This window comes from Carya illinoinensis, chromosome 13 (genome assembly GCF_018687715.1).
Source record: "Carya illinoinensis cultivar Pawnee chromosome 13, C.illinoinensisPawnee_v1, whole genome shotgun sequence".
Classification (NCBI taxonomy): domain Eukaryota; kingdom Viridiplantae; phylum Streptophyta; class Magnoliopsida; order Fagales; family Juglandaceae; genus Carya; species Carya illinoinensis.
This window is the reverse complement of record NC_056764.1, coordinates 22,173,031-22,185,173: the sequence shown is the minus strand read 5'-3', so window position 1 is coordinate 22,185,173 and position 12,143 is coordinate 22,173,031. Positions and strand designations below refer to the sequence as shown.

Below are 12,143 nucleotides of genomic sequence, written 5' to 3'. Positions count from 1 at the left end.
ACATCTTATCTCATCTGTATAACCAAGCGAGGTTACTATTCTCATCGTTCGTACTACCTTTTATTTTCTTTTCTTTTAATATAATGTTTATTTTGCTTAAACAAACGACATAATGTAATATTTTTGTGTTCTGATTTGATTTTATGTGAAATTGATAAATGAGTTCAGTTTATATTAACATGACAGAGGTTCAGGACATTATCTTGATTCTTGACCAAAGAAATAGATGAGAAAGAACAAAGAGATTTCGTTTAGATCTTGGGCTACAATCTTGTGTATCTCATTGTTTTATAAAGCAATGGGAAGGCTGAGGTGTCAGCCTCCCATTGGGTGTTGAAATGCCCCCCTTTTAACACTTGAGCCAGCCAGTTTAGTTACCAAACTCTCCTCAACTCATTTCATCTCATCATTACAACTTTTTCAGATCTCTATACATTTTTTCAAATTTATATATAAAATATAATAAAAAAATTCAACCTTTTCAAATCCTAACACACTCATAATATTTAAAATTAATATTCTAATAGTATTTTATTCAATTCAATTCAACTCAACCCAACATCCAAACATAACCACCTCATTTGAATGTTGAGCTGCATTAAAATGAGTTACATTCTTTATGAATAGTAATGAGTTAATATGGTAGAATGAGTTTTGAAATATTCACCTAAAATGAGTTTAAATGTTAAAATGAATTTAAATATATTTATATAAAGTTAAAAAAGATTGTCGGTCCCGCATGTAAAGAAATGTCAAGTTGAAAGTCATAAATCTCACATGTAAAAAAATTTTAAATAAAAATAAATTTAAAAATTTGAGAATTAAGTATTTAAATATTAAAATCAACTTAAAATTAGTCTAAACTGAAGTCTAAGTTTCTAACAGGGCCTAAAGGCATTTGAAGTCAGAATTGTTTGTTTGCTTATTGTTTTTGGGTAAATAAATGTAGAGTTGTTTTTTTTTTTTTAATGTACGGAATCTCATTTCATCCTTTGCACGCACTTTTGCAAGTGTATAAGGCTTATCTGTTCTATTTCACATGGCACAATGCCACCAGTTTTATCATCAAAGCATACCATTTAAGAAGAATAAAAAAGTAATCAATAAAATTTGAACTTCCAAATGCTTAAATATGTTACCATAAATAATATCCTACTTTTACACAGAGTAGAGATAATCAGTTCCCTAATTGGGGTCTCCTTTGGATTCCCTACCACCACTGTAATTATACTCTAGTATGAAGATCAATGCAAGTTTCTAAAAACCAAAGAATTCCCTTAAAACATACAAGAATTTTTTTTTGGTTTCAGTTTTGGAAGAAAAAAAAAAAATCTTTATTGCTAAAATGAGAAAGTAGTACATGGAGTGGCACCAAATTGTGTTGCATTATGTTTATCCACTAATACACTGCTCCCGCCCCGGTTTCATCGTCTCTATCTTTGTCTCAACTAAACCCTGCATTACTTCTCCCTTTTCTCATCGTGCTCGTCAATCATCTACACAAATATCAGCTCATTCTAGCCACCAATGTATCCCAACCGATGAAGGATCATTGCTAAAATGAGCATGCATATAGCCAAAATCAATCCAGGCCTTCCCAGCAGCCAATTCTTTGTCTTCTTTGCACATTCCACCCCCCTTTGAATCCTATCAGCCCAATGCATCTGCAACCACAATTCAACACAAATTGATTTTTTCGTATTAGCCACCAATTATGGTACATTGTGCACATTTTGGGCAAGGTGACCTAGGTGAATTTTTTCAAAACCACTCTTTTCATATCTTCTAATTTCAAGGGACCACAATTCCAACTATTGGTTTTTGAGTAAACCTGCATAAACCTCTCAAGAAATCATATCAATTTTCAATTTGATAATTGGGGGGGAGGGGAGTTGGATTTTTCTTGAGATCCAGTCTGAACGGTCTTAAAGACTTATTCTCTTATGGCCATCAGTGTGGCTGAGCTTCTCAGGACTCTCTGTGGTTAGGCCAAGAAGAGGTATTAAGTTGATCAAAATATATATATATATAGGGGGCAGAGTGCCCGGCGGAGGCCTATGCTGAAGAATGAGAAGCCAGCAGCCAAGCATATCTACAAATAAGCTAATGGCAACCGCTAGGATGTTTCATGAACAAACAACATTCACTAGACATTAAAAAAATATTGGCCATTTTCAATGATAAAGCATGAGTAAAAGAAGGTACCATTCTATCCAAGTCCTCTGGTGATAATGATGACATGGCTGCTTGAGCTTTTGCTGCATCTTCACGAGAAAGCTTCAAACCGAATTGTTCGCTCATGTTTGCCATCATATCGGGGCTCATGTTCTTAATCATTGATGTAAACATCTGTAAAGTATATAAAACAAAATATTAAGGTCTACATAGAGACCATACAAGATCATGGAGATCTCATTTTATGAACTTCTTAGCCACAGTTCAACAGTGCATTTCAAACAAACAAAGGCACAAACTTATCTTTAGGAACTTGAAATTTGTTGAGAAACAATAAGCAGCCACTGACAAGAGCGAGCCAAAAATTGACAACACAAGTTTATAAACTTAAGAACATATGTAATACTAATTGTAAATAGCAGGAAAATTTTTACAAATAAAGTTTTAAAAACATTTCAGTTAAAGTCTACCATAACTACGGAATTCCATCAACCTATGACATCCATACATGTTATCTGTTACCTTATAAAAATTCTTTTTACCGAGCAGTAAAAAACCTGTACTTTATAAATAAAAAAATAAAAATAAAATAAAAAAGAACAACAAACCTGCTGCATTGCTGGATCTTTCATTTGGTTTCTCATCTGCTCTTGCAAATCAGAAGTTGAGGTTGGGAAACTTGACCGAGAAGTATTTATTGAGTCTGAAAATACACCACGAGCTGAACTAGATTCACCCACAGCACTGCTCCTATTTTCTAGAGGATTTTTCTGGCCTCCCAAAGATTTTGGCCCGCTAGATGAACCATTTACAGCTGTTGCCATTGGAGCTGAGTCTTTCCCTCTGAAAGAGGATGCCATTTCAAACATATTCTGCAGGTCCCCTGGTGACATTTTGCTCATCATATCACTTGCTGTTTTAAGCATATCCGGTGTCACATCAGGAGGAACTGACCCAGGTTTAAAGTTGTTAAAATCCATTTCAGATGAACCTCGAACAAAATTTGGGGTCTCCCCCTGAAATGATGAAGCCAAGTCAAGCATTTTCTGAAGTTCTTCTGGTGACATCTTGCCAATCATATTTGAAGCAGTCTTAATCATTTCGGGAGGTATCTCCCCAGATTTTCCAGGATTCAAAGCAGCCAGTGTGTCTGGATCGGTATTTGAAATGAAATTCTGGAACGATCTATAAAGCAAATACACAAGCACACAAATGTTAACCTATTTTGAATTTAAAAAGTGTTATGAGGATACACCACTTCAACATAAAATTGTTCGTAGAAAGCCGTTAATAACTCTTTTATGGATGCAAGCTAACCTTATAGCTTCCGAGTCATCTTTCAAAGCATGCAAAGCCTCAGAATTTGTCGTGATACCCCTATTGTTAACTGCACTTTGATTCTTAGAACAGTTATTTAGCTCTGATTGCACCGTCAAATTTTCTGTGCTTGACCTTTTATCATTCCCAGGAATTGCAGCATCAACATCTTCAGTTATTTCTTCAATTACTAATCCTATTAAACAATAAAAATTGAACAAATTAAAATACTGAAAATTAAGTATATATATGCTATAGGTCTTATTTTTTCGAGGTTAATAAGTACCAAAAATAATGAGAATGAAAAAACGAGTCAACCAAGAAATAAACACACCTCTCGGCAAATGCCCACCACCTTCTTCGGACAATCTTTCCTTGGCATCCCTGTAACAACATTTCAATGCCATTTAGCATGACAAATTTGCCAGCTCAGATTCATTATGTTGCAACTGACATTTTCAATACTTAAGAGGGAAGATGAACTCTAAATCAGCAACGTAGATTTTCATACTGACTTAAGTATGAAGCAAAGGCTTAAATACTTATGTGTGAATGCCACATCAAATTACAAATAACAGCAAGATTCTTTCATTGTGAGAGAGTTTGAGAGAGGTGCCGCACCTTAAAACATCTGAAATGGTTTCATCGGGGGAAACTTCAAGTGCCTTGCTCAAATCAGATATGGCATCCTAACATATTAAAAAATGACTTCAGATATCACAATCAGATCAGAATCCATTGACATAAAAATAAGCATCCCCTAGAAGAACAATATGGAAATCACAGCTAAAAATTCATGTATATGCATGAAACTCACTTCTAATTGACCAAGTTCTTTGTATGCTTGACCTCTTCGGTATAGAGCTTTGACATTCTTTGTATCATATGCCAAAACCTGAAGCAGTAGGAAAAATAAATAACTGAAATTAAAGAAGGTAAAGATAGTGGGAATGAAAGAAACTAACCAATTAAGATATATTAGTGTCCATTTATATAGGCAGTGGTAAAAGAAGTCAAGAAGAAGTTTTGGTTTATGCTGTCTATTGATCTTCCTACATATGTTATAACATGTTCCCTTCCTGTTTATATTTCCAGAATGTCATAATGCCTCCCTAATAAATTTGTTTCTGTTGCTGACATATTTTTCTCAACAGATGCATCACTTTTGAATGTTTGGATACGGACATCATAAATGGATGACCAATACCATATTACATGATTAGATCAGGAGAGAAAATTGAATTCTTCATACCTCCGAGCCTTCTCTTATGCACTCACCATACTGCCTTGTTTTCAAGTAACACGACATCAAGTTGAGTGAGCATGCCAATAATAGTGTTCTGCCTTTGGAGGATGGAATGCCTTGCAGATTTTTCTTTGCCTAAATTTTGTTAGAAAGAAGATGCAAAATAATATTCAGTCAATAAGGAAAAGTCTACAGCCAGCAAAATAAATAAAAGGTTCAGAAGAACATAGAGTGCCCTTACAAGTAAATATTTCTGCAAGGCATCGTCAAACCTTCCCAGTCCGTGAAGCTCATTACCCTACAAAATTGATAATAAATCCATAAATACATGGTAGACAACAATACAGTGCATAAAAGTATACGGAAGCAGAAGTAGATTTTGCTAAACTCAGTCAGTCTTGATGCATTAATGTACCTAGATGCCCAGACCTATTCCATGGCAGAGTTACGTAGGACCTAGAAAGTATTCCAAGTAGTTAGAGCCTGTATCTTCTCCATTTTTTTTTTTTTTCTCAATAAAATTACAGGAATATTTATTTTGTGGAAGCATTATTTCAAGATAGCGTTTTGCCAAGTTAATTTCCTTTTTTTTGGAGACATGTAGGGGTCTCTTACGGATAAAAAATGTGCCATACAGTGTTGCATCAAACCTAGGATTATCATTACAGTATTCATTTCTATTTCACATATTTCTTTTCTCTGTTCAGATAAATAATCATATCATCAAAGATGCCAAAAATCGGAGTTCAACACAAGCATGTGGATAATGCTTTACGGATTTAATAAGCCTACCTTACATTGGAAAACAGGAATCAAGTTCCCATGTAAAAATACATCTTATTGGGAAAAAAAGGGGTATCGAATACAACATCTATTTCAGCCTCACAGATCAAGATCAAGCAAAAATCCATACTATTAGATAAGATAATTTTGAGGATACATTTGGATGCTCCATGAAAATAAGACAACTCCATTTTTCAGTATCATTTCAAGTTTTAAAATCCATCAGTAAAAGAGAGTCATCAACATAATCAAACAAAAACACTATAGGAACTTTAATTTTTTGATGATGTGGAACTTCACCAAGTTAGGGCCTTTCTGGCCCACCCCTGGGCAGTATACCAACATACACGATCTCACCCACCAAAATAATGTATCAGGTAATCCAAGGGAATTGCAGGATCAAACCTTAGATGTTTGAGTCTATAGCTCATCCCAAACTTTCCCTTTGACCAATAGATTGTGTGTGTATTTTAATGATGCGGAACCTCACTGAAGTAGGGCCTTTCAGACCATCCCTGGGGAGCAATCCCCAGATACACAACCAGACCTAACAAAACCATGTACCGGGTAATTCCAAGGAAATCCTAGCGTATTTTTTTTTAACTAACTCCTAAAATGGTATTAAACTCAATATGTATGACTCACAAGTAGGCATTTTGACTACTAAGCTGCACAGTGACAGGTAGTACAGTAAATATATTAGAAAATAAATTCTGGCTGTTGTCACTAAAATAATGCATTATAGTTGCAGACATCTAATGTAACACCCAGGCCCTAATTTCTTTTCTTTGATACTTAATAAGAGTTTTATTACAATAAATAGGCATAGTCCAAGTACACAGGAAGTATACAAGAGGAAATACCTACATACAGCGGCTAAGAAGAAAGAAAAAACTATAAAAACTCCAACATTTCATCACTATTCAATAAAAGCCTTAGCCCAAAGACATAGTGTTTTGAGGAAAATATTATACCCAGGCCCTAATTCCTTACAATTATATGAGAATATATTTACTGAGTCTATAGATCCATGAATTTCTGCAAGCCTCTATGATTGCAATGGACAAGTGAGCCAACTCTTGGATTAAAGGCCACGGCCCACATCTTAAAGCGATAACTCCACCAGGCCCACCAACTCCCTACTCAGTAAGGCCTCTATGTTTTTCTTGCTTTAGACTTCTCTCTCCGACTGCAGCTAAACCTCTACAATCATTCTTCCATGAGAACTCTTCTCTTCCAACAGCTTCATAAAAAGATGAAGACCACTTCTCCTTTATAAAAATCACTCACACACAGACCCTTCTCTCTATCATCCACACATCCTCTCTAGTTCCTTCTCTTACCAAAACACCAACTTCTCTCTCGCACTAAAGCTCTCACCGCCAAAGGTCAACCTCACGCCAACAAAAACAGGACAACCAAAAACAAGCTTAGCTCACGGCCATCTCTCAGCTCAAGCCCACGCCCATCGCTGCATAGTTGAAGACCATTACCAAAGACCAAACACCCACACCATCTGTGACTCACTGACTCACAGTTCCCTCTCACCTCAGCCACTTGAGATGTCCAGCCGAAACCCATCTATGCCTAGCCACCAGTCGTACCACACACAAGACTTGTTGCATACATGATCGCCACACAGCCCCCCTTTATTGCAGTTTGTTGTTGTTGCCAATTGAACAACAGGTCTTCCTTTCGGTGCCAAGTCAAGACTGCCAAGGGGATAAATTGGCTCAGTTTTGGCACTTTCAGCTTTCAGCATATATCTCTCTTGGTTCATCAGTCTACCATCTCTCTCAGTAAACTCTTTCTCGGTGCAACACTTTCTCTCTCCCATCGGATTTCAGTGTGTAATTCCCATATGCTATTATGGGTTTGATGATAATGATGAGATGATAAATTTTATTGACAAGTAAGAAATTTATTAAAAACCACATAATTAGGTATAAAGAAGATAAATTATTTTGAAGCTTATGGTATCTCTTGTGGTTTTTTCAAGTCTTCACAGGGGTTGAGACAAGGGGATCCGTTATCTCCTTCCTTTTTGTCATTGTTATGGAGGCTTTGAGTAGAATGGTGGAGGCAGCTGTGGGAGGGGGCTTTCCTGGTGGTTTCTCAGTGGGAAACAATAGTAATTGTGTTATTTCTATTTCTCACTTACTTTTTGCGGATGATACTCTTTTATTTGTGATGTTGATGCCTGTCATATTCAAGCTTTAAGAGTCGTCCTGCTGTGTTTTGAAACTGTCTTGGGCCTTAAGGTGAACTTGGGGAAGTCAAAATTGGTGCCAGTGGGTGAGGTGAGGAATGATAACTTTTTGGAGGATTTGTTGGGTAGTAAGGTTGCATCTCTCCCAATGAAATATCTTGGACTTTCCTTGGGGGCGTCTTTTAAAGCTAGCAGGATTTGGGATGGGGTTATAGAAAAGGTTGAGAAAAGATTGTCGGGATGGAAGCGGCTTTACTTATCAAAAGGGGGGAGGTTAACTCTTATCAAAAGCACTCTTTCCAACCTTCCCACATATTATCTTTCTTTATTTCCATTACCAGTAGGAGTGGCTAATCGGATTGAAAAATTGTTTAGAGCCTTTTTATGGGGCAGTTTGGGGGAGGAGAATAAATTTCATTTAGTGAATTGGCAAAGGGTGATTTTTCCGATTGTGAATGGTGGTTTGGGGGTGAGAGATTTGAACTTTTTTAATAAGGCATTATTGGGGAAGTGGTTGTGGAGCTATCAAAAGGAAGGAGATTCTTTTTGGAGAGAGGTGATTGATCAGAAGTGAGTGGGGGAGATGGTGTTCTAAGGAGCGTAGGAGCTCTTAGGGTGTTTGCCTCTGGAAATATTAAGAAAGGGGTGGAATATTTTTGAAAAACATATCAAGTTTGAGGTTGGAGTTGGTGATAGAATCCGGTTTTGGTTTGATGAGTGGTGTTGTGAGAAACCTCTTTATGCTGTTTTCCCGGTAGTTTTCAGATTGGTTGGTAATCAGCAGGCTGCTGTTTCAGAGGTGCTGTCTCGTGTTGATGGGGCTGTACATTGGGAATATTATTTTTACTAGAAATGCCCGGGATTGGGAACTTGATGAGATTGCAGGCTTTTTGAGTTTTCTGTATTCTGTAAAGATAGGTGCATTTGGGAGAAATCGTTTGCTGTGGAAACATTCAGGGAGCAATAATTTTTCTGTCAAGTCATTTTATAAGGTGTTGTCTGCCCATCAGCATGTTTCTTTTCAGTGGAAGAGTATTCGGAAGGTTTGTGTGCCGTCTAAAGTTGCCTTTTTTACCTGGACTGCGGCTCTAGGGAAGATTTTGATGATACATAATCTGAGAAAGCGTGGTATGATTATTATGGAGTGGTGCTTTATGTGTAAGAAGGATGGTGAATCGATTGATCATCTTTTTCTTCATTGTGAGGTGGCTAGTGAGTTATGAGTAGGTATCCTTTGTAGATCTGAGCTGAGTTGGGTTATGCCTAAGAGGGTGGTGGAGTTTTTAGCCTAATGGAACAGAAATCACATTAACTCTCAACTGGATGTGGCATGGAGGATGATACCATTGTGCTTATTGTGGTGTTTATGGACAGAAAGGAATGACAGATGCTTCAACAACAGGAAAAAAGCAGTGGGAGATATTTGGAATTTCTTTGTATCTTCTCTTTTTCAGTGGTTTTCTGCTATTGTATTGAAGGGAGAGAGTGTTCATGAGTTTTTGTTTTCTCTTTTCAGCTTTCTAGAATGTAATTAGGTGTCTCATCTTGTATACTTCCTATGTATATGGGCTCCGGCTAGTTTCATTGCTTTTAATAGTCTATTACTTATCAAAAAAAAAAATTATTTTGAAGCTTGTTGTATCTCTGTTGGGATGTTTAAGCTGTGGGAGGTATTTTTTCAAACAGGTTGGATGCATTGCAAGTGTTTTGATGTTAAGAAAAATCTCCTCCATGTATTCAGCTTTATTATCACTTCCATGTAGGTAAACTTTTGAGGATGCGGTGCACAGGACCAGGGTTTACTCTGCAGGGATGGGTCCAAAGGGCCCTGCCTTGGAGAGTATGCACTTGATTAGAAATTGAAGCGGTATTACATTTAATTATTATTATATGAAATTCCTATTCCTTGATCATGCCATTGATTTAACTCTTACTATTAAAGCATGTGACTATAAATGGAATTAATCGTATGCTTCCAGAATTAATTGGCATGCTTCTGCTATGCTACAATATTATTACTATTACTACTACTGCTACTATTATTATTTATATTATAATCAAATAAATGAAAGGAAGAAAAGGAAAAATGAATGAAAAGGAAACAAGAAAGGAAAGTGACCAAATGATTGCATGATAACTGATGACTTATAACAGATAACTGATGATGAATGATGGGGAGTATGGCAATGCCGGAATCACTCACTAGATGTGTGCCTGTTGATGTGCATCTCCTTTTTTACGGTATTTCACAAGGGCTGTCACACAAAAAACTGTGTTTTTTACGTGTTAACCATCCAAGTGACGAACAACATGGGCACAAAGCTTCAGGACATGACATTGCTTAGGGAGAAGAAGAGACGTAGGCCTTGACCTTGCTAAAATTTATTTTATGTTTTTATGAGTAAGGGATTTTTGTGAATTAGCACAAGACTTGAACAATTTTTAATAAGTACTACTAATTAATATCTTTTATCTAATAAAGTTTGCGTGTTTTTGTTTTCTGAAACCACTTATACCTTATGTGAATTGCTTTTTACAATGTTAGCATCTATGTTAGGAGCCCTCACAAGCCATTTATCATTACAGCTCTAAAGCCCACAATGATGTCTATCATTCGCCTCAGCATTCTATCCTTTATCCTACTCGAAATCAGTTTCAAGCATAGTTTCTTGACCAGTGTAAAGAAAAGTTCAGCTATTCATGTGTCTTGTAGAAAATATGAATGTTCTAACTTGAGATGCTTGCTACTTGCCTTTTGCTTTAGCATCTCAGCGGCATTCAATTCATAGGTGATCTGGGCATCAGCACGGGCACGCATAGCTGCCATCTCTTCAGGTGATGCATTGGCCATCTTCTGACCAATCTCAGCCATCTCCTCCGGACGGGTATGCTTCAACTGTTCTGCAGCTATTTTAAAATCTTCAGGTCTCATGTCCTTCATGCTTTCAGAGGCCATCCTCATCAAGTCCGGATTGGCCATCATCTGCAATGCAAATGATCAGAGATGGCTATCAAAATATAGGAGACTCTCACCTTTTATCAAAACTACACAGATAAACAGAATGAGCTTGTTAAATGCCATCAAGTTATTGAGAGCGTAATCAGAACTTGATTTTTTTTTCTCGGGGAACAATACAGGCAAAAGTTCAAAACGAACTCCATGCGCATGTAAAAATGAAGCGCCACACCCACAGAATATATTCGAAAGAATAATACATAGAAACTGCAATAACAAGGATAAAATTGAAAATTAGAGATTGATTGAATAAACCTGATCAGAAAAAAGAAAAAAATTAGAAAATAAAATAATTCTCCAATTCCAAACGAACAACGACCACTATACAAAGGAACAAAAAGTCCCCATACAAATGAAAGGAAAAAAATAGATAATAAAGCTACAATTCCCAGTCCCAACTCAAAATGAGCAATCAAATCGAAGAAACGCATAGATTCTCGTCAGCCACCGGAAAGGAAATATGTTTCCCCGCACGATACCACAAAATTAGACTGAATTACAAAGTTATGACACCAGGAGAGAAAAAGAGAAAAAGAAAAGGAAAGAGATCAACAGAGAAAGAAGACAAATAAAAGAAAGGGAAGCGGACCTGCTGTTGGATCCGAGCAAGCTCGGCGGGTGACATCCGACTCATCTGCTCCTGAGCCAGCCTTATCATCTCCGGATCCATCATTCCGTTAAACATTTCGTCTCTTCCTCTAAAAAATTTTCAAAATCAAACGGATCAGACAAAACTCAACCGCCAAAACCGAACGAGTTTCTTCCTCTTCAAATGCTTTCTACAGAGAAATGGGAAACGTTGGAGGACCGAAGAATTACTTGGGAACAGAAAGAACCACAAAATAAGAAGGAAAGAAAGAAATTATTGTTGTACGTATTCGGAAAACTGGGAGGGGAGTCGGTATTATTATGATGGGGGGCTTTTTTTTTGGGGGGGGGGGGGGGGGGGGGGGGGGGGGGGGGGTGTAGCGCCCACCAAACCTGAACGAAGAAGGTACGGATGGGTGAATGCTCTTGAAGAGGGTGTAAAATCGGAGACCTGCCCAAGACTCGTATATGCTTTGCATAGCAACCTAAACTCAATTACCTTATTTACCCTTCTTATTTCATCTAATTCCCAAAATTATCCCTGCCCCTAAATCGCTCCAAAGATATCATCTATCCGAATCACCCTGCACTGTCCTTTCTGTCGTGCTTTTTTCGTGAACCACGTCACCCCGCACCGTCATTTTGGTGCGTACTGGTCACCAACGGTGGTCCACGCCGTTTCTAATAAAATTAAAGAATGTATCGCTACAATTTTATAAAAACAAAATGTATCTCATCTTTTTAATATTAGTTATAAGTTTTAAATAGATAAATTTTATATAAATTTTATTAATAAAAAATAATTTTTT

The 12,143-nt window shown here is 37.0% G+C and overlaps 1 protein-coding gene across 1 annotated transcript; it reads right to left on the bottom strand.

Annotated features, from left to right (window-relative positions):
* Positions 1–1,104: 1,104 nt before the first annotated feature.
* On the bottom strand, positions 1,105–11,679 carry LOC122292043 (outer envelope protein 61). The gene is made up of 11 exons (XM_043100219.1): positions 11,336–11,679; positions 10,483–10,713; positions 4,980–5,036; positions 4,745–4,873; positions 4,310–4,387; positions 4,114–4,181; positions 3,827–3,876; positions 3,493–3,688; positions 2,784–3,360; positions 2,206–2,349; positions 1,105–1,664 (listed from the first exon to the last, which is right to left on the bottom strand). The coding sequence occupies exons 1-11, from the start codon at positions 11,429–11,431 to the stop codon at positions 1,518–1,520; spliced, it is 1,773 nt and encodes a 590-aa protein (XP_042956153.1). The 5' UTR covers positions 11,432–11,679; the 3' UTR covers positions 1,105–1,517.
* Positions 11,680–12,143: the final 464 nt, after the last annotated feature.